This window comes from Mobula hypostoma, chromosome 13 (assembly GCF_963921235.1).
Source record: "Mobula hypostoma chromosome 13, sMobHyp1.1, whole genome shotgun sequence".
Lineage (NCBI taxonomy): Eukaryota > Metazoa > Chordata > Chondrichthyes > Myliobatiformes > Myliobatidae > Mobula > Mobula hypostoma.
Window position 1 is genome coordinate 14,895,825 of NC_086109.1, and position 21,441 is coordinate 14,917,265.

General features: G+C 42.3%; 1 protein-coding gene across 1 annotated transcript in view; it reads right to left on the bottom strand.

Annotated features, from left to right (window-relative positions):
- pik3c2b (phosphatidylinositol-4-phosphate 3-kinase, catalytic subunit type 2 beta) overlaps positions 1-21,441 on the bottom strand; it is a 174,267-nt gene that overhangs the window by 67,147 nt on the left and 85,679 nt on the right. The window contains exons 14-15 of the mRNA XM_063065353.1: positions 19,343-19,454; positions 8,127-8,269 (exon numbers count right to left, since the gene is read on the bottom strand). Coding sequence (XP_062921423.1) covers positions 8,127-8,269; positions 19,343-19,454 — 255 coding nt within the window. The remainder of the gene's footprint in view (positions 1-8,126; positions 8,270-19,342; positions 19,455-21,441) is intronic.

Sequence of the window (21,441 nt, forward strand, 5' to 3'; positions counted from 1 at the left end):
CAGATGGGAAGAAGCTGTTTCTTAAAGGTTGCATGTGTCTCTTTAGGCTCCTGTACTTCCTCCCCGATGGTAGTACAGGTTGAACACCCTTGATCTGAAATTCCAAAATCCAAAAATCTCTGAAATCCAATATTTTTTCTGTGCACTGCCATCACATCGCCAGTGGAAAATTCCACAAGGCACTGGGAAGGTTCCCAGGCAATGCAAAGACATTTTTGAGAAGTGACTTCACATATGCAATCCACAGCAGTTAATGAAAAATAGAAAACACTGCATAAAGCAAAAAATGAAGATCTTGATCATTTGAAAGAGTGGATTCGTCAGCGTCAGAGTGAACTTATGCCGCTTAACAGTATGCTGCTCGTGAAACATGCAAAGACCTATGACGATGAACTAAAATTGAAGGCAATTGTGAATATTCAGAAGGTTGGCTGCAGAAATTTAAGAATGGGCATGGCGATGAAATGGAGAAATTCATTGATGAGTTTGCCAAGATTGTCGCTGATGAAAATCTAACATGCTGAACGGCTGTATCAGTACATACTGTATGTGTGATGAACAAGTGTAAGACAAAGTCTGCTTACTAGTAGCACACAAATTCAGAGTCGGGAATGATGGCAATGCCAAACAGCACTGGGTGGCTGATGTGGTGATAGCTTACCTTTCTGGTGGTTCAATATATACATTATTGTTTCATTCACAAAATTATTAAAAATGCTATACAAAACTACCTTCAGGATATGTATAAGGGGTATATGTGATGTAGATGGATTTTGTGTTTAGTCTTAGGTCCATTGCCCAAGCTATCTCATTATATAGATGCAAATATTCCAAAATCTGAAAAAAAAAATCAAAAATTCAAAACACTTGCGGCCCCAAGCATTTTAGATAAGGGGTGCTCAACCTGTAATGAGAAGAGTCCATGCTCCAGATGGTGAGAGTCCTTAATCATGAATGTCACCTTCTTGAAGAAGGCATCACCTTTTAAAGATGTCCCCAATGATGGGAGGCATGTGCCCACGATGGAGCTGGCCAAGTTTCAAACCCTTAGAGCCTCCATACCTGCCAATGATATGGTACCACAGTGCTCAGTTTTTACTGCCCCCACAAGATGCAACATTCAGGGATTTTGTCTTACATTAATCTGACACTCTCTGCAATTCTCTAAGCTTTCCTCCCCTCAATTCAAAAAATCTGAAATATTAGTATTTTCCTTGAAAGCTTCATTACTACTTTTGGGCACAGTATTCTTGCAGACATAGAACAGCTAACAACCCACAAACCCTTACAGTCCTTCTGTCAGCTGAACTAACAAGGCAGCGGCAGGGGGTATGCAACACAAATAAAAAAAATAAGAAAATGGGAAAAAAAAATCCACTCACCCTCTGTGGAAAGAAAAAATAGTTCATTTTTTCAGGTCTGTAGCCCCTCTATGTGCCCAGGCTCTCAGTTTACGAATGATGCGAGTTTTGAGGGAAGTTTCTTATTACTACCATCAGAGGGGAGGTACAGGAGCCTGAAGACCCATAATCAATGTTTTAGGAACAGCTTCTCCCCCTCTCCTCCAAGACAAACACAACCTTGTCGTGTCTTGGAGGCTTGCGTGCCTGAATGACCCAGAGAGCTATGCTGGCTGGAGTTAGGGCTTTATATTCTTTGGTTCTTGACATGCCAAACAGGTCAAAGGGTAGAGGCCAGACTAAGAGTGGTCCACCAGACCTCTAGATTCGGGGGATCAACTCAGGGCCAACAACCCTGGCTGGTAAAACAAAATTGCTCTGGAAACATTTTACATCTGAGTGCAACGGTATTCCTGAGTCTCAACCTGGGACTTGCATGACTGACAGTTGTGAAAACTGAGAGGAAGCCATTGACACGAAAAAGGAAGCCCTGAACACCACTAGAGATGGAGGACCTTCATTGCTGCCCTAAACGCCTGCAGTGTAAGAAACAGCAAGTTAGTAAGTCTTCTCCTCCTTCTCCTTCTTTTGCATTATTTATTTTTATTGTACCTTATAGTAATTTTTAAAATGTTTTGTACTGTACTGCTGCTACAAAACAACAAATTTCACGACCTATGTTAGTGACAATAAACCTAATTCTGATATTTTGGGCTGAAATAGCAGCCACGAGAGCATCTAGCCTGCAATTAAAGCCCACTCATCCTTTAGCGAGAACTCAACACCAGCTTGCTGACCTGCATTTGACTCCAACTGCATGACTGAATCTTAAAACTTACTGACAGCGGAAGTTGCCAGGGCAACTAGGTATAGGTAATAAACACAGCTTTTTCCAAGACAATTCTTAGCCAATGATGCTAATAAGGACAAAATAATAACTTTTGTTTTCCACTGTGGAAATGGAATTTGAGTCCAACCCAGAACCCTGAGGAACAGGGAAGTTCAAGAAAGGGAGGAAAAAATGAATACAAAGTGTTGATTAATCTAATATACACAGAGTGCTTTTAAATCAGAAATGAATAAAGTCAACAAGCTGCTTATGACTCCAAAGTCAACTGATCAGACCAATAGTGTTCTGATCTATATCTTGTGTCCTTTTGTTCAAAGTTCATCGTCTAATGCTTTATGCTCAATGGTTTTTTTTACCTTTGTAAAAGTTGGTCCTTTTGGTGCTCCAGTTCTACACTAGAGGGCAGTGTCTTCCACAAAGTCATCTTGCACACTGGCGGGCAGTCTCTCCCATAAATGTCAACACTGAGTGAGATGAACACACTCCAACAGCAATCATTAGGACACTGATGTGTTTTTTGTGCAGGAGACCAAGGTTAGGGACCATGGTTTGCATGCCTACTGATGTAGCCTCTCCCAGATTGATCTTCCCCAAAGATATCTGCAGTATAGCTGTACAGTCAAAGATATCTGCAGTATAGCTGTCGTTTTTTTTAAAATTTTGGAGTATGTTTTCACAACTTCAATTCCAACTCAACATCTCAAGTTTTCTTGTGACAACCTTGTGAAAGGTTGGGTTGATGAAGAGCTCCAGCTTCTCATATGTCAGAGGTATGTAATGCCAGTGAAGGGATCAAATCAGTTGGCATGCATGCACACTCACTTTCACTCTGTCCTTGGTGAATGGCCGTCACTCTCCCTATTATTCCTGCTTTACAACTGAGACCACACTTCAAAGGCACGTCATCGGCTGTGTATCACTTCAGGATGTCCCAAGGCTGTTAAAGATGAATCTACGATTCAATTAATTTCACTTTGCAATCACACATGCAAGAACAGGTGGAGAGGAACACAGCTGGTGAGCGATGACCTGGACAGTTCAAAAGCTCATGTGTTTCGTCCTTCATTGTTAGTCACCACCCTGTCTGTCAGGTTATTGGATTACTCTGCACATTAGAGATTGATCCAATTACAACCCACAAGGCTACTGTATAAGCACCTGATCCCACTTGCTATTTTAGTGACTTTTTTTAGCTATTTGATCACTGAAAAATGATGCAGGATTTAAGTGCATAATTGGGGGCAGCTTCAGGCCAAGGTTTGCCTGGCTACCTGATGGTTAATGCATGCAGTAACTCCGAGAGAGAGAAAAGAATGACACCATTCCCACAGAAAAAAAAATACAGAGTTAGGCAACTGGGCAAGTCATGATTCATGGAAATATGGGTTGCCAATCAAAACAAAATCCATTATCTTTATGGTAATTTACACTTGAAACTCAGAATGTGTAATCAGCAAGTTCTTGTGCTACAAAGAAGATGTATGTGCATGGTTACTAACCATCACCATCACAATCCACCCAGTTCAAACCCTTTCACAACCAATCTGCTAGTAACTTTCCAAAGAAACTGAGGGCAGAATTGAATGCCATGTGAACAGAGTTATAAACACTAGAAAAAGAAGTCTCAAAATGGAGAAATGCCTGTACCTTTCTCACAATTTCTTCAAAAACCTGCAAGGTTGTTTGATATGAACAATTAGTGCTAGCTACCTACATCACAGAAACATCAAAGATTCTGCAGATCGTAGAAATATTGAGCAATGCACAGAAGATGCTGGAGGAACTTAGCAAGTCAGGCAACATCTGTGGAGGGGAAGAAGCAGTCGACATATTGAGTCAAGACCCTTCATCTGAAGTTTTGTGTGCAGCTGCCTACATCTGTCAGTCTGTGGGTAATGAATAATAAATGTTTGGATGAGGAATCTCAACCCGTTTCAGAATGTAACTAATTTAAACATGAACGAAACAAACATTATTCTGATAAAATGTGGAACACTTAAAGCTATGACTAGCTAAGTACTGACGAAGGGTCTCGGCCTGAAACGTCGACTGCGCCTCTTCCTATAGATGCTGCCTGGCCTGCTGCGTTCACCAGCAACTTTGATGTATGTTGCTTGAATTTCCAGCATCTGCAGAATTCCTGTTGTTTGTTACTAGCTAAGTACTTATAGCTTTGTGTGCACTCTAGTTCAAATGAAAAGAAACAGCCTATTCTACACAATAATGAGTCGAACTGAAGACAGAAAATGGACTCAGTTCCTTCCAAGATAACATTAAGTGCTCATATGAGCATATTTCCATGCAATCCAAAAATGTTCTGAAGAACTGGTTAGAAGTTTAAAAGTTTATAAAATTATGAGAGGCATGGAAAGAGTAGACAGTCAAAATGTTCCCCCTCTCCAACAAGGATGGAAATGTCAAGTACTAGAGGACATGCATTTAAGGTGAGAGATTGAATGTTCAAAGCAGATGTATGAGGAAAATTTTTTTCTTACACAGAGAGTGCTAGGTGCCTGGAGCAGGCTGCTGAGGGCTGGGGGTGGTGGTAGTCAATGCAATAATGGTGTTTATAGACTGTTAGATAAGACACATGAATATATAAAGAATGGAGGGACAGAGACTACATACAGGCAGAAGAGAATTAGCTTAATATGGCATTATGTTTTGTGCAGATTTGTGGGTTTAAGGGCCTGCTCCTGTGCTTTTCTGTGTTCTTAAAAGCTTACTAATGTTGGGGCAAGCAAGGAGTTAAAATGGCTATTTATACGCAACAAAACCTCCTCTTTTGTAAAACGGAAAATGAAAGGCATAACTTGCCTCTCGGCTGAATCTCGCAACTATTATTTGTAACATGATAATTCGTCAATGGAATGACAGAGTTGCTCAGTTTCCATTAAATGAATCAAATTTACCATTAACTAAGTGTATACAGGGCGACCACATTAATGTCATCATTGCACACAACTTTGAGCCTCTCGTCGCTTGCTATTTTCATTTTCCATTCAACTCCCAGGGTGCCCACACTTCTCTCAACTTTCCGCACTATTCCACTGACACCTGTGAAACTGTAAATCATCCTTCGATTGGACAATTAAAGGCTTCCAACATAAACATGTTACAAGTGCTATAGTGGTTCTCTTTGAAACACTTACAGTTTCTCCAGATACAGTACAAGTTGTTTCTTCATTTGTGCATTAACCTTACACCATCATCCCAAGCCACTTGATCATTTAAGTTCTCCACTAAAACACAGACCTTTCTTCTCAGCTTCCCACCTCTCTTAGACCATAAGACCACAGGAGCAGAATTAAGCCATTTGGTTCAATGAAACTACTCCACTATTCTACCATGGATTCATTGGCCCTCTCAACCCCATTCTCCTGCCTCTGCAACACACACAAAATGCTGGAGGAACTCAGCAGGCCAGTTATGAAAAAGAGTAACAGTTGACATTTTGGGCTGAGACCCTTCATCAGGATTGGGAAGGAAGGGGAGAAGTCCAAGTAAGAACGTGGGGGGAAGGGAGGAAGAAGTGCAAGGTGGCAGGTGATAGGTGAAACTGGGAGAGCAGGAGGCAGTGAAGTGAAGAGCTGGGAAGTTGATTGGTGAAAGAGACACTGGGCTGGAGAAAGGGAAATCTGATAAGAGAGGACTGAAGACCATGGAAGAGAGGAAAGGGGAGGAGCACTAGAGGGAGGTGATGAGGTGGTAAGGAGATCAGGTGAGGGAGGGAAAACAGGAATGGGGAATGGTGAAGTTAATTACTGGAAGTTCGAGAAGTTGATGTTCATACTACCTTCCTGCCTTCTCGCTATAACCTTTGACACCCTTACTAACAACGAACCTATCAACCTTTTCTTTAAATACACCCAGTGACTTGGTTTCCACAGCAGTTCGTGGCAATGAATTCCACAAATTCACCAGCCTTTGGCTAGAGAAATTCTTCCTTATCTCTGTTTTAAAGGGATGTCCTGAAACTTGATTTTTCTTTGTACTTGTTTTAAAAAATTGTAAAAACAATTGTAAAAACTGCAAATCAAGTCAAAGGAAGTTTAGTTACCATTCAACCATACGTAGATACAGCTGAATGAGACATCATTCCTCTGGGGCCAAGGTGCAAAACATTCAAAATAGCAAGCAAAATAGTGAGTAACACATTTCAAAATAGTGAGCAAAGAAACACATTTACTTGAAAACAAACTTATAATGAGTCCCAGACCCTGAGTGACAATGTCCAGCAATCGATGGTACAGTCTCCCGGAAGTGTGCAGACACACACAATCCAACCTGCTCAAACAGGGAGGGTAGCACCGATGGGAGAGGCCAGGACCCAGACGAGTGCGGACACCATGCAGCAACACTTCCACATCTTCTGACTTGGTCTGCAGCAGCAGGCAAGCCCAGGGCTTGAGGTCCAGTCCTCGCTACAACCAAGACTAGACAGCTTCCATGTCATCTGCCCCACCGCCAGACAACCAGGGCTGAGAGGACTAACAGGCCTGTAGCAACTTACATTACCATTGTCCAACAGAGTCTTGCAATCAAAAGTGAAGTATATAGACAATAGACAATAGGTGCAGGAGTAGGCCATTCAGCCCTTCGAGCCAGCACCACCATTCACTGTGATCATGGCTGATCATCCACAATCAGTACCCTTTTCCTGCCTTCTCCCCATATCCCCTGACTCTGCTATCTTTAAGAGCTCTATCTAACTCTTTCTTGAAAGAATCCAAAGAATTGGCCTCCACTGCCTTCTGAGGCAGAGATTATCTAAGGTAATCTCCCACAGTTATACTGCACCAACTCCGATGCTTCTGAGCAGCAGGCAGCAACACGGTCTGCAGGCAGATCAGCTCCTCTGAACCCAATCCGGCTCCTCCGACACTCCGGCCGGCCCCTTCTCCAACATCTTGGCAAGCCCTTTCGACACCTCAGCCAGCCCCTTCTCCAACATCCTGGCAGGCCCCTTCGACACCTCGGCTGACTCCACCTCCACCACCAATACCAGTCCAGCCACCCGATCAACAAGCAGCCCTGCAGTACTCTGTTCTTGAAGCAGAACCGTCTTTGGATCATAAAAACAAACCTTACAAAGTAAAAAGCACCTTTGGTTGGCCCCTGAGAAGACGCCGTGTTCGCACACACCGCCATCTTACTGGAAGTCCCAGCCAATTTTCCAGATCCTATACAAGTTCAGCAACCCAAACATCAATGCTGTTTCACTTGCAATAACTGATGCACAACTTTCTTACTCATTCCAATACTTGCTGAATCTGGCAATTCCACCAAATCATTAGACATAATAAAGATCTGAAAAGTTCACCTTGATCAAGATGGCAACGTAGAGTACGTGGGTGCGAGGAATGTGCTGCCGGGGTGGAGGTAGAGGCAGATACATCTGGGACATTTAAAAGGCTCTTAGATAGGCACATAGATGAGTGGAGATAGGCACATAGATGAGTGGAGAGCCATGTGGAAGGGAAGGGCTAGATTGATCTTGGAGTAGGTTAAAAGGTTGGCACAACATAGTGGGCTGAATGGCTCATACTTGCTGAAATGTTCTTCTATATTCTTAATAGCACGTACAGGATTCAAGTTAAAAGCAAATGCTTTGGTCCATCTCCTGTATCGCAGAACTCCAAGATAAAAAGAGACCGAATTTTAATCAAACGAAATAATTCTTAAAACAGGCACAGAATTATATGATCCCTGCTATTTTCTGTAAACATCTGGATATGAGGGGGTGCATCCACCATTTGAAACACTGCTTCATGTGAGGCTCCAAGCAGGACTTTGGCCAAGCCAACTTCCAACAGCTGCTCTTTCATTTCCTCAAAGAATATCAACAAACATCATTATATAAAAAAAGTGTTTACCAGAAGAGAGACTTCTTCTGCATCACTTCCTTCAGATGTTTCCTTGATTCATTATCCAGGCTACTGAACTCATACTTGGGGCTGAATTCTGCTGCTGGAGGTGTCACGAACTTGACATCAAATGCCGAGGTCGGGAAATCAATCTGTAGATAGAAGGACAAAAGATCACTGAAGTAATATCCTTTACAATGCAGACCAAAGATCCAAACAAATGTCGAAATGCTGCATGAAGTGGTGATGCAGGCGTACAATTTCAGTGTTTACAGGTTAACAGGGAAGGCAAGTCTATAACAGATGGCTTGGATTTAAGAGATCCAAGCTAGCAAAATCAGATGGGTACAAAGCAGTTTTATTTTGTGCAGAGAGAACTGCTTGGAATAGGGTGAGCTGCCTGAGAACTCGGTGGAAGCAGCTTCATCTGTAAATTTGAAAAGGGGTGGTGTGGGAGCATAGTGGTTAGCACAACACTTTACGGTACAGGCGACCCAGATTCAATTCCCACCACTGTGACCGCGTCGGTTTCCTCTGACAGACCAAGGATGTACCGGTAAGTAGGTTAATTAATCATCACAAATTGTCTCGTGGTAGGCTAGGATTAAATTGGGGGATTGCTGCGTGGAATGCTTGAAAGGCCAGAAGGGCCTGTTCCACACTAGATTGAATTGACTTTATTACTTACATCCTTCACGTACACGAGGGGTAAAAATCTTTATGTTACATCTCTAATTAAATGTGCAATGTGCAATTTATAGTAATTTATAATAAATAGTATGTACAACAGGACAGTCAATATAACATAGAATTACAATTCTATCGGTGTGAATTAATCAGTCTGATGGTCCAGTGGAATTCATCGTCCTGGCTTTTATGCTGCGGGACCGTTTCCCAGATGGTAGCAGCTGGAACAGTTTGTGGTTGGGGTGACTTGGGTCCTTAATGATCCTTCGGGCCCTTTTTACACACCTGTCTCTGTAAATATCCTGAATAGTGGGAAGTTCACATCTACAGATGTGCTGGGCTGTCTGCACCACTCTCTGCAGACTCTGAAGATGTCAATAAATAAACAAACAAACCAACAAGTAGAGTTTGGTCTGTTAAAGAACTTGTACAAGTCATATCTTCATTTTACATAAATTCTATATGTCCATTCCACGTATCAGTCCAATAACCTTTGTGCTGCATCCAACTAATTATATTTGTCCTCAAGCACCAAAGTAAAGGCAAGTGTGTGTATTCACTGGCAGTGGCCCTAATTCACCTACACTGTAGTGGAGACTGGAGGCCCAGAGGCCCATCTTGGGGTTGGAGGATTATTAAGTTGTGAGCTATTAAAGGTTTGTTTTTGCTGTTGCTGCTTTGTTGCTTGTTGTGTTCTACGTTATTCTGCTGAACATTGTGGGCAGAATGTGCTGGGGACAGCCATGACACATCTGTAGGTTGGTGGTTGTTAACGCAAATGATGCAAGCTCACTGAATGTTTCCATGTATGTGTAATAAATAAATGAATCCCGAACCTAAAGAGATTTACTATGCATTAAAACTCCACAAATGTAGCAACCATTCACACAAGAGATGCTGCAGATGCTGGAAACCTAGACTAACACACACAAAATGCTGGAGGAACTCAGCAGGTCAGGCAGCGTCTATGGAGGGGAACAGACAGTTGTTGAGTTGGGCCAAGATGCTTCAGCTCAAAACGTCGACTGTTTATTCCACTCTAAAGATGCTGCCTGAGCTGCTGAATTCCTTCAACACTGTGTGTGAAGCAGCCATTTACAAGGGCTAATTTAAATGCTTCCACACCACGTGTGTCATCCCACAATGAGTTACCAGGTCAGGAGGCAATGGTCAAAGCAAGGGACTTAGTCACAAACAAAGATGATAGTAGGAAGGTCTGATATAGAAGGAAAGATACTAGTCAAGATTTCTAAATGGATCAATTATCTCTTCTTCATTTCAAGCAACATTAGAGAGACTGAGGAAAGAGCAATTAGAAACTAGAGGAAAATGAGAGAAAGTAAAATGTAATAGGTACTCTGTATAATAGATTATGGTCAAATCAGTGGTGTTTGAAAGAAGATGTATTACACAAAACTGATGGCCTGCTGAGCTCTTCCAGCAGTATGTTTTTGCTCCATGTCCCAGCATCTGCAGTCACTTCTATCCACAAGTAAAACTATTGTTAAAGCAACTCTATCTCCTTTCCTGGAACGTGGCCTCCGTGTGCTTTAAAGGCAAAGATTAGTTGTTGCTGGACGTTTTTCAGTTTGTGTTTTTATAGGATAAATGTCAGCGAGCATACTGTCCAACACAACTGATGGACGCAACTGCTCTGCAAGTTACAATGTGACTACAGGACTCTTTTGCTCCAGGTCTTGGAACTGAGCCAACCATTCAGAAATTGCATCTATCAGTGGGATTAGAGAGGAAAACGATCAGGTGGATTCTTGGAAAGACAACAGGAAGATCAGCTGCTAGTCATAGCCCCTGGGATCAGTCGGGGGTAAAACAGATCAATAAAAAAATTCACTACCAGTGTAGATGGAATCAGCAGGAACTGACACCAATCATCGAGAAAAAAATTTTTCTCAACTAAATTTAAGTTAATCATCTTGTGGCTTGACATTATATACATTTTCTCTTTAGCATGACAGTGAAGGATCTGATTTAAAGATCTCTTCTCGCCTTTGGAAAGATTCACTCCCATTTGAGAGACCCCTTGCTACCAACAGCGAAGGAACAAAAGTTGCATTTATTTAGAGCCTTGCACATGCCTGGATAGTACCAGGTATTTTGCAGCCAATAAGTTACTTCTAGCCGGCTGGTGGTGTAGTGATATCCACACCGGACTTTAACATGAGTGGTCCCAAGTTTGAATCCGGCTGGCCCCTTGCACGCTTTCCATCTGCGTTGGGTTGAGCATCGAGCTAGCAACTCGGCCATGTGAAAAACAGACAAATGCCAAGGAAATGGCACTGTCGCCACCCGATGCGCTACAAGGTGCGGAAAGGAACAACAACAACAACTAGAAAAGTTACGCCTGGAAACTCAGTCATTTGTTATGAAAGCAAAGGCCCCGGACATCAGCGAATGTGTGCACGGTATGATACCACAAGCAACACACACAAAATGCTGGAGTTAATCTGGATTTCCAGCATCTGCAGAACCTCTTCTGATTATAATACCACAAACAACCTTCTGATGTACACAGATGGTCCATGTTTAGGAAATACAAGAGGCTGCAGATGCTGGAATCCAGGGAAGCAAACAATCTGCCGAGCATCTGAGCAAGTCGGACTGCATTTGTGGTGGGGAGTGGGATGCGGTTGCATTGGGTTGAAACCCTGCATCAGCACATTAGGGTTCAGGAAATGCCTCAGCAATATGACATATATTGGCCAATACTCCCTCGCTTGTGGAGTTGCACCATGGGATCTTTCACGTTAACTCACAAAGGCAGAAGGAGTCTCAGATGAAAAGTTTTATTCCAAAGATGATACTTCTGCCACTGCACAGTTTTTTCAGTACAGCCTTTAACATATATTCAAGTCACTGCAGTCCAAATCTGACTACAATGTTACTGTAATGGTATTAGTGGGATTGAGGTGGGGGGGGGGGTGGCGCAGGAGAACACCCCCAATATAAGAAATGAAAGTCACCTTGGCTGAATGACTTCATAACTGCATTTAATCAGAAAGCAAGAAATGGAGGAGTTACTCCTTAAGATTAAAAAAAAATCCACTTATGAACCGAAGATTCCAGATTGATTCTATTTTGCTGCTTTTAAAAATGCTAAGTCCAGACAAAGAGGTAAAAGGCAAGTTTTCTGAAAGAGGGAATTGTAGCTGATCTTCTTAGTTAAGTGAGTGCCACATCATCACATGAGGCAGAGAGAGCTAGAGCAAGCAATCCAGGAATCTTCACTGTTCGCAGTGTGCTTTATCAGACCCATATGGGAGCTGTACACTCCCATAAGTCACAAATGTTTTCTCAATAAATGCTGCCAAGGCTTTTGCTTTCCTTAAGGTTTAAAGTAGATTTTTCCCCAATAATAGTTTTAAAAGATTCTGTTTCCCCACCTCCACCAGCATCATACTTTCTATTTTTCTTACTCTTCCGTTTGTAAATAGACTGGCGTATATCATAACTTGGAGTGGAGAGAATGTGGGGGTTGTGCCAAAACTCAGTTAATTTGGTTTGGAACGACCAACAAATAGAAGCTAAATGCATCCAAGAGCTGTTCTAGTTTCATTTACTGTATCTGCTGGTTGAGGTTTACATTAAATAAAGGATGTCTCAAAGCTCTGTTACAAAATAAGTGAAATGAAAGCCAATTTGCATACAGTAAGCTCTTAAAATGCCATGATAATGTCCAGATGTTGATTAGAAATGATCAGAGAAATTATGATGTCTTTATTGTTAATCCAGAATGACATGAAGGGTAAGCCAGGGTAAATTTGGCTTGGAGCTGTGTCAGAAGACAAAAGATGCCATCCTACTGCAGAGACTCAAGCACATCACTCTGGAATGCTGGTCTCTTAGGTTAGTATAAAACTCCTGATGCAGCACTGGCTTCCATTTGTCAACAATCACAATTAGTTAGTGCAATTAGGTTTTACTTTCTTCACGTTATTTGACTAGCTTCAAAGGATTTCATTGTCTGCGAAGTACTTCGGATCTTCCATGGTTATAGTGATAGTGTCAGAAGTGCAGCATAGAAATAGATCCTTCAATCTACTAAATCAGTGATATCTATAAACCATGTTAATCCCATATTCTCATCAACTTCTCTCAGGTTCTACCAATGAAGAGGAAGTGGGCAGGAGACAGATCAGCTGGTTGAGTGATGTTGCAAAAACAACCTCACACTCAATGTCAGCAAAAATCGAGGTATCTACTGTGGATTTCAGGAAGGGGAAGTCAGGAGAATGCACACCAGTCCTCACTGAGGGATCAGCAGTGGAAAGGGTGAGCAGCTTCAAGTTCCTAGATGTCAACGTTTTTTGCAGTCATGAAGGAGGAACGCCAGTGGCTCTACTTCATTGGGAGTTTGAAGAGATTTGGTATGTCACCAAAAACACTACAAATCTCTACAGATCCATGGTAGAGAGCACTCTGACTGGCTGCATTAATGCCGAGTATGGAGACTCTAATATGCAGGATCACAAGAGGCTGCAGAGGGTTGCAGACTAAGGCAGCTCCATCATAGGCAAAGCCCACCCTGCCACTGAAGTCATCATCTCGAGGTGGTACCTCAAAAAGTGGCATCCAACATTAAATGCCCTCAATATCCAGATCATACCCTCTTTTCATTATTACCATCAGAAAGGTGATGACTGAAAGAGCCTGAAGATACACACTCAATATTTAAGGAACAGCTTCTTCTCCTCCACCATTAGATTTTTGAATAGTCCACAAACACTACCTCAGTATTCCTCTTTGCACTATCTATTTATTTATTTGTAACATAGTGATTTTTGTGTTGCAGCCAAAAAAAAAACCACAATACATTTCAATACACGTCAGTGATAATAAATCTAATTCTGACCCATTCTCAATGGGCAATTTACAGTGGCCAATTAACCCATCAACCTACATGTCTTTGGATCGTGGTAGAAAAATCAGAGAACCCAGAAGAATCCCACAAGGCCATGGGAAACAGTGCAAATCCATACAAACAGCACCAGAGGTTAGAATTAAATTTGGGTCTCTGGCGCCAAGAGGCAGTGGCTAAACCCACTCAATTATAAAGGTGCGTTTCTAAATACAAGTCCTTCTTTGCTAATATGGAAGGACTGATATTCCCAGGTTTAAATAAAGCTTCCCTAATGGCTAAGGAAGAAAGGGAATTTCTCTCAAGCTGTCTACCAGATACCCTGTATGTTTGAAGTCAGTGTCGATTTCCAGTAAAGACCCACCTGGCAATGGAATGTGGGAAGAAGATTGGCGGCAAGGGCGGAATTGTTGAATTATTAATTTATTGATAGTAAAAACATTATCTGGGGCATATTTATGGAGTACAATGCTTCCTGTTGCCATAATTTTGCTATAACGGCGATCAATGCATTCTATGAAGTACAGCTGGTGCACTGTAAAGCGTAATGGTTAATGAAATACTTTAGAGCACAAGGTCGGGATTCTGGCACCCATAGAATCTATGTTTAAGACACTGAAATTCTGTCTTTCTACCAGGAGCAGCAATCCCCAAAACAAACCGCTGGAGGAACTCAGTCAGCATCTGTGAACATTTTGGGTCGAGCCCTTCATCTGGACAGCAATGAAAAACTTGTTTGGTGGGACATACAGTCTTAGGCACATACGTTTTGCAAGGGCGCCTAAGACTTTTGCACAGTTCTATATTTGTCAACATGGTGCAAAGGGCAAGTTTGTAAATCTGGCAGATCAAAAGGTACTGGGAATCGTGAGGGTGGAGTGCTGTGGGAGGGGTGTGGGACGGGTGGCAGAGGAGTGCCGGGGGTGGGAGTGGCACAGGTGTAGACACACCCAGTCTTGAGACAGCAGGCAAGGTCATTTGATTCCAAACAACTGGTTTATTGATCATTACAGAATATCTCTCTGGTGCTTCCTACTCCCCCTCAACTCCCTTTCCCCTTTTCCCAACCATGATTCCCCTCTCCCTGCCCCCTTTCCATTCTCAGTTCACAACAGAGACCCAGGTCAGAATCAGGTTTAACATCAGTCACAAATATTACGAAATTTGTTTATTGCAGCAGCAGTACAGTGCAATACATACAATTACTACAGTACTGTGCAAAAGCCTTAGACGCCCTTAGCTATGTACATGTGCCCAAGACTTTTGCATAGTGCTGTAACTGTGCCCGTTCACTCAAGGTGCCTGTCAAATCCATATTGCTGCTTCCAGAACCATTGCCGGTAGTAATAAATCTCTAACTAGAAGTGTTATGCAGAAATACGCCTAGCACAAGTTTCAAAAAGATTAAATGAATTATTCCCTCTGCGATTATTCCCTCTAGATTCTGGGGAAATAAATCGAACTGATGGGAATGCACTAAGAATTGGCAAAGACTCAGATGAACCAACTGGTTCCTCTATACATCATATGGAAAAATATTACATCATAACGTGGTCCAAGTAGACCCTGAACTTGCTTCACCTGAAGCTAACACTTGAGCTGTAACTTTCCATATTGTAATGTCATTAGAGATCAATTTGTCTTTTGTTTAAAAAATATATTGGATTACTATGTGGTTAACACCTGCTTTTTTTTTAAAAATACGTGAATCTGACTTCAATCCAAAATCGAAAACAGCTGCTTACAGAATGACCTCAGGATTTCGGTATCGTCAAAGACAAGCCAGAATTATTTCTGAAGCTTTACTATTGCCAGATTTTTGGCATTTTTGATGAATTATAAAATGTCATGGATTGTCCCACTTCACCAAGGAGGGTTCTCTTTAAAAATGTTCATTGTTTTGGGAGCATTGTTGGAAGAATATATCTTTAGAGGAATAGATTTCTCTTTTTGTACTCTGGGCGTAGGACATTAATTATTCCTATTGGCGTGTTCTCCTACTGTAGTGCATGCTTAACTTTCCAAAGATATTAAATTCATAAATAAAAAGCACTTTTTGGGTGCCAGAAATGTGTCATAAAGATTTTACGAACACCAATACGAGCCTAAGACAGCACTGTAATCTTAACCACCATATACTTCAAATATGGAAGCAATAATGTCCCCTCAGAATATATCATGCCTTACTGGGTGTTTCACTTGTTCCTCCACTCTGCTGCCAGTTCAAGGCCAATCCTATTAAGTGCAGTTTCCAAACAAGCCTTTAAACATTTCACCGCTAGTGCTGTTAAATTTTATTTAACTGCAGGTACAATCTTTACACTGAGAAGCTAACCAGCGTGAATTTGTGGTAGAACTTTCCCCCCAAGTCAAAAGGTTATAGTTTTAAGCCTCACTCCAGATTTTAAACATACAACGTACACTAGAAGTACCGAACTGTGGAAACCTGGCCAATGCACTTGAGAAATTGTGTACCGGTAAAGATAATTTCCAACATTGCACAATGCAATGATTATTCACCTGCAAGCTGACCTGGTCCTTGCTAATAAGCTTGAGTCAGGAAGGAGCTGGTGAGGTCAACCATGAGGCTTTCGAGATCCAGGAAGACCTGCATACCCTGGTTGGGCCTGGTGAGGCGGAGTGTATTACTTTTTTTTTCCCCATTACACAGATCACCTGCTTCCATCTCTTACATTACCTGTCCATTCACAACTCAACCTGCTGTCACTACCTCAGTGTTCAGGATCAATTCACCCAGCTGCTTCTCGTCTCTGAAGTTTAACCCTATTTGTACAGCCCACAGCTGTCCAAGGGTAGGCAGTTGCAGGGAAGAATGCCAGAGCTGATCAAGTCAACTGTGGTCACCTTCGAATCCAAACCTGGTAGCAACAGCTACTGTGGCGGATTTCTCCAGTTGACAAGTTGGTCAAGTGGTGTCACCTCTGTCTACCTTTATAACATCTCTTGCTTCAACTGCCAGAGGATATGGCTGGTGAACTGGTTCTCTGGAGTTCCTCTGTCCAATGCTATCCTCACTCAAGGCCATCGAGGCTGGCTGCTGACCAACTTCATTACAGTTGCTCTTTCCTAGCACCATGATTTAATAGGGACCCATGGGCAACTGGCACATACATTTGGAACATGATATACATCAAGAAAAGCCCGAGAACCTCCAGAATGCAAATGGATTATTCCTTAAGGCCCTTTCATCAGCCAATAACAAAGTAGATGGCAACATCCTCCAAGACCTCTCCTCTGTACAGGAGATAGAATCATAGTGTACCAGAGCACAGAAACAGGTCCTTCAGCCCATTTAGTCCATACCGAGTAACTGTTCTGCCTAGTTCCATTGCCCTCCATATCCCAGCCATCCATGCAGCTAACCAAATTTCTGTTAAATGTTGAAATCAAACTGCTGGCAGCTCATTCCACACTCTCACCACCCTATGAGTGAAGAAGTTCCCTGTCAGGTTCCCCTTAAACATTTCACCTTTCATCCTTAACCTAGTCTAGTCTCGCCCAACCTCAGTGGAGAAAGCCTTTTGCATTTACCCTACAGTACTTATACAGGTACTTATATCTCCCCTCATTTTTCTATGTGCCAGGGAATAGAGTCCTAACCTAGTCAACTATTCTCTATAACTCAGGTCCTCAAATCCTGGCAACATCATTGTAAATTTCCTCTAATCTTTCAATCTTGCTGATATCTTTCCTGTAGGTAGGTGACCAGAACTGCAGACAACACTCCAAATTAGGCCTCAGCAACATCTTATACAATGAATACTGTTGCCTGATGTTACATTCACCAAAATGATCTATCAAAGCAGCAGCACGCCAATGGTTTTTCTTCTCACCTCAATAAAGTTACTTCAGAAACTGATAAGAATTGATTTTTTTGCCTCCTCTTTCATTATCACCCGCTGCCTATATCTGATACACTTGACATCACCATATCCAGACTTATACTTCCACTGTTTCTTTCACTTTTGGTGTGGTCAGACTGGTTTTTCAACATTCAGTATTTTCAGCTTCACGATGAGAAGAACAACAGCTGACAATCACCAACCCCACCCCAGCACCTGCCTCAGGTTGAACCTGATTATCATTCACCCTGACCAGAAGTGATGTGTTTGACTCCTTATCCGCTCCATTACAAGAATCAGGTTTCCATTTCTTGCATTACCAGCCCCACTCACAGGGGGAAACCATTACCCAAGTTTTGCTCTCTTTCATCTTCAATTACTACAATGCTCCGAAACAGACTTCCACTTTTATATCATCCTCCAAGCAGCAAAAGGCTGGGGTTAGCTGGAATACAAGCAACAGAGCCACGCGCTGCTTAAACCTTACCAAATCTCACCTCAGTCAAAGTGGCTTTGCTCATTTGTTATGTGCCGTGTCATATGATGTGGGTGATCATGGCCTTTTCACGACCTTGATTGTTTTTGGCAAACTTTTCTGCAGAAGTGTTTTGCCATTGCTGCCTTCTGGGCAGTGTCTTTACAAAACTGGTGAACCCAGCCATTATCAATACTCTTCGGAGATTGTCTGCCTGGAGTCAGTGGCCACATACCAGGACTTGTGATCTGCATCTGCTGCTTGCTTGCTCCCAAGGCTTCACGCCACCCTGATCGGGGAGCTAAGCAGGTGCTACACCTTGCCCAAGGTAACCTGCAGGCTAGTGAAGGGAAGGAGTGCCTTATACCTTTTTTTGCAATGACGCACCTCCACCACACCACACAGAAGTGGCTTACTACTCTCAAATCAAATTAGGAATCAAACCAAAATAGATCAAATGGGTGACAGTAAAACCAAGCAGCAGCATGTATTAACCAGGACAGAGGAGAGGTTTGGAGGATTCTGGTATCTACTTTCTCATTGGCTCATGGAAGGACATTGTGGGGAATAAATAACAAGAGAACACTGGATTTACTATCTGAACTACCAACTCCTTTAATCTTGTTCTCATTAATCACTTGTACTAAGTGCCTTCCTATTTACCACATCACTTCAATAAATTTTAGCATATCCAATACTCATTCAACCATGTTTAATTTGATAGCAAGTCTTGCTCATTTGTCACTCACACTTTCAATTTTAGATACCACTGCTATATTACTGCTCTCCATTCTTCCAACTCTTGCCTCTTACGCATCCACTGTCTTACTTTATCCTACCATTGGCAGCTCTGTAGTTAGATCCACATTTTCTGAACAACTTTTGCCTAAGAGTCTTCACATCTGGACCTGTTATTGCTGTTGAGTGTAGTGTTGCATTTTATTGGTATCCTTCCCAGCCTCGCTATTACATTAATGGGTCCCCCACCAACTTTCTTCTTGAAGCTGCTAAAGCCTTCAGCAAGGAAGTCATAGAGATATTGTTCTGAATTTCACTGAGTACAGTGCACAGAAAGAGGCTCAATTAGTTTGTGTTGGAGATTATATCGAGCCCGAACTGCACTTTATCAGCTGTGGAACTATTTCCTTAGAATGGATACAGCAAAGTAAGTTATATTAAAAATAAATGGGCAGAATTTTTGAAAAAATACACGTGAAAAACAAGTTGAACACTGAAGGATTTTGAGATATCCTGAGGTAAATTTCTTTCAAACACTGTCACACAATTCCTGGTTTGATGTTGAAGTTAGTGTTCTGTAACTTACCTGAATGATTACACTGTCTGGCTGAATGAAGTTACAGTCAGTTGACGTGGTGAGGCCGGTTCGTTGGCAGGATGGCCACAATCCAAGCAGCTTTCTACCACATGACAGTACACTGGAGAACAAGACAAGAAAAACACAACTGAATTATAAAAGTGTCGAAACCACACACTTGACAACCTGCACAACTTCAGGATGTCACAAACCACTTTATGACCAACTGAATCATTTTAAAGTGATGCTCACCACGAAACTTGAAAGCCCTACAAACTGCAATATTCTTGTGCAAGAAAGCTACTTATTTCTTTCCTGCACCCACTGCTCTACACAAATATCTTCTTTATTCAACAAAGCAGTCTCCCCAGATCACTACACAAAAAACAGAATCCATGATCTTGTTCTCCAGCAGTCTTGCTCAACTGCCTTGAAATTAGTTCCACTCAGTGGCTGACAAAGTTACAGTATTTAGTCAGTCATAGTTAGCACAGCACAGCTTCTTCATAATAAGTTTTCAAAACTGATCCCATTGCCTGTTTTCCAGGAGCCTTGTCCATTCCTTGGCTTCAAGTATTTCTTCAGTTATACATTAAAAGGTGCAATGGTCTCTGTCTCAGTTATTGCGGCTAAGCAGTTTGCATATCAACGACTTTCTGTAACACAAATCCTCCTACTCACAGTAATACTTCAGCTGTTGAACTCATCACTGTCCTGCCAACTTTAAGGAAATACTTAGTTAAATAAAATTGTCCCTTTATTTTCCAAACCTATCAAGTGTTAAATTAAACCTACTTCCAGTAACATACGGATCAATAACTATCGAGCTCAGTTTGAATATAAAGCAAAACACTGGCCAGACTGTAAACACAAAATAATCTGCAGATGCTGGGGTCAAAGCAAAACTCACAACACGCTGGAGGAACTCAGCAGGTCAGGCAGCATCCGTGGAAACTGGCCAGATTGGAAAGGTTGGGTACAGGCCGAATCAAGCCAGCAGGGCCCAGGTCCGAGAGCGACAAATGACCTGTTGTTTGACCTATTTAAATGCCAGGCAAAATTGGACAGGTCAGATAGAGGCTGAATCAAGGCAGCGGGGCCAGGGCCAGGGCCAGAGAGCGTATTGAAATGGCAGGGCCGGGACTGAGAGCGAGGACTGACCCACTGTTTAGCTGATTCAAGTACCCTATCAAATTGGAAAGGTCAGGTACAGACTGAATCGAGGCGGCAGGGCCTAGGCCTGACAACCTATAGAAGCAGTAAGGCCAGATCTTAGAGCAGGGAGTAGGATTGCCAACTGTCCCTTATTAGCCGGGACATCCCATATATTGGGCTAAATTGGTTTGTCCCATACGGGACCGCCCTCGTCCCGTATTTCCCCCACTTAGGTAGAGCGTTCCTATGAAACTGTTCATGCTGAAATGGCGTAAAGCGAAGAAGCAATTACCATTAATTTATATGGGAAAAATTTTTGAGCATTCCGAGACCCAAAAAATAACCTACCAAATCATAACAAACAGCACATAAAACCTAAAATAACACTAACATATAGTAAAAGCAGGAATGATATGATAAATATACAGCCTATATAAAGTAGAAATAATGTATGCACAGTGTAGTTTCACTGAACAGAATTGCCAAAACCGATTTGTAGGAAAAAAAATCAGCACGTCACGCATGCGCACGTCATGCATGCACACACAGGTGCCCGCACAAGGCTTCATGGTCATGGTAGTCTTTCTCGGGGTAAGCACAAGTGTCCCGTATTTGACTGCTACTTTTGTCCCTTATTTGGGAGTGAGAAAGTTGGCAACCCTAGCAGGGAATGACCTGAGATTTTGGCCGATTTAAGTACCAGGCCAGATTGAAAAGGTCAGTGTGCCGGGACTAGAGGAGAGGGACTGGCTGGTGTTCAGTTTGCTGCTCAGCGAGGTTTACTCATCTCTGCACTGAACTAAGGCTGTGGCCTGCGACTAACAGGCTCCCGGGGATCAGGTGCCGTGATGACTGGCTTCATGGCTGTGGACCTCTTGCATGAGCTTCAGTTCCGAATGCTACTTGCTTACTTTTATTTGTGCAAAATTCATGCAAACATGCTGTTTGAAGGT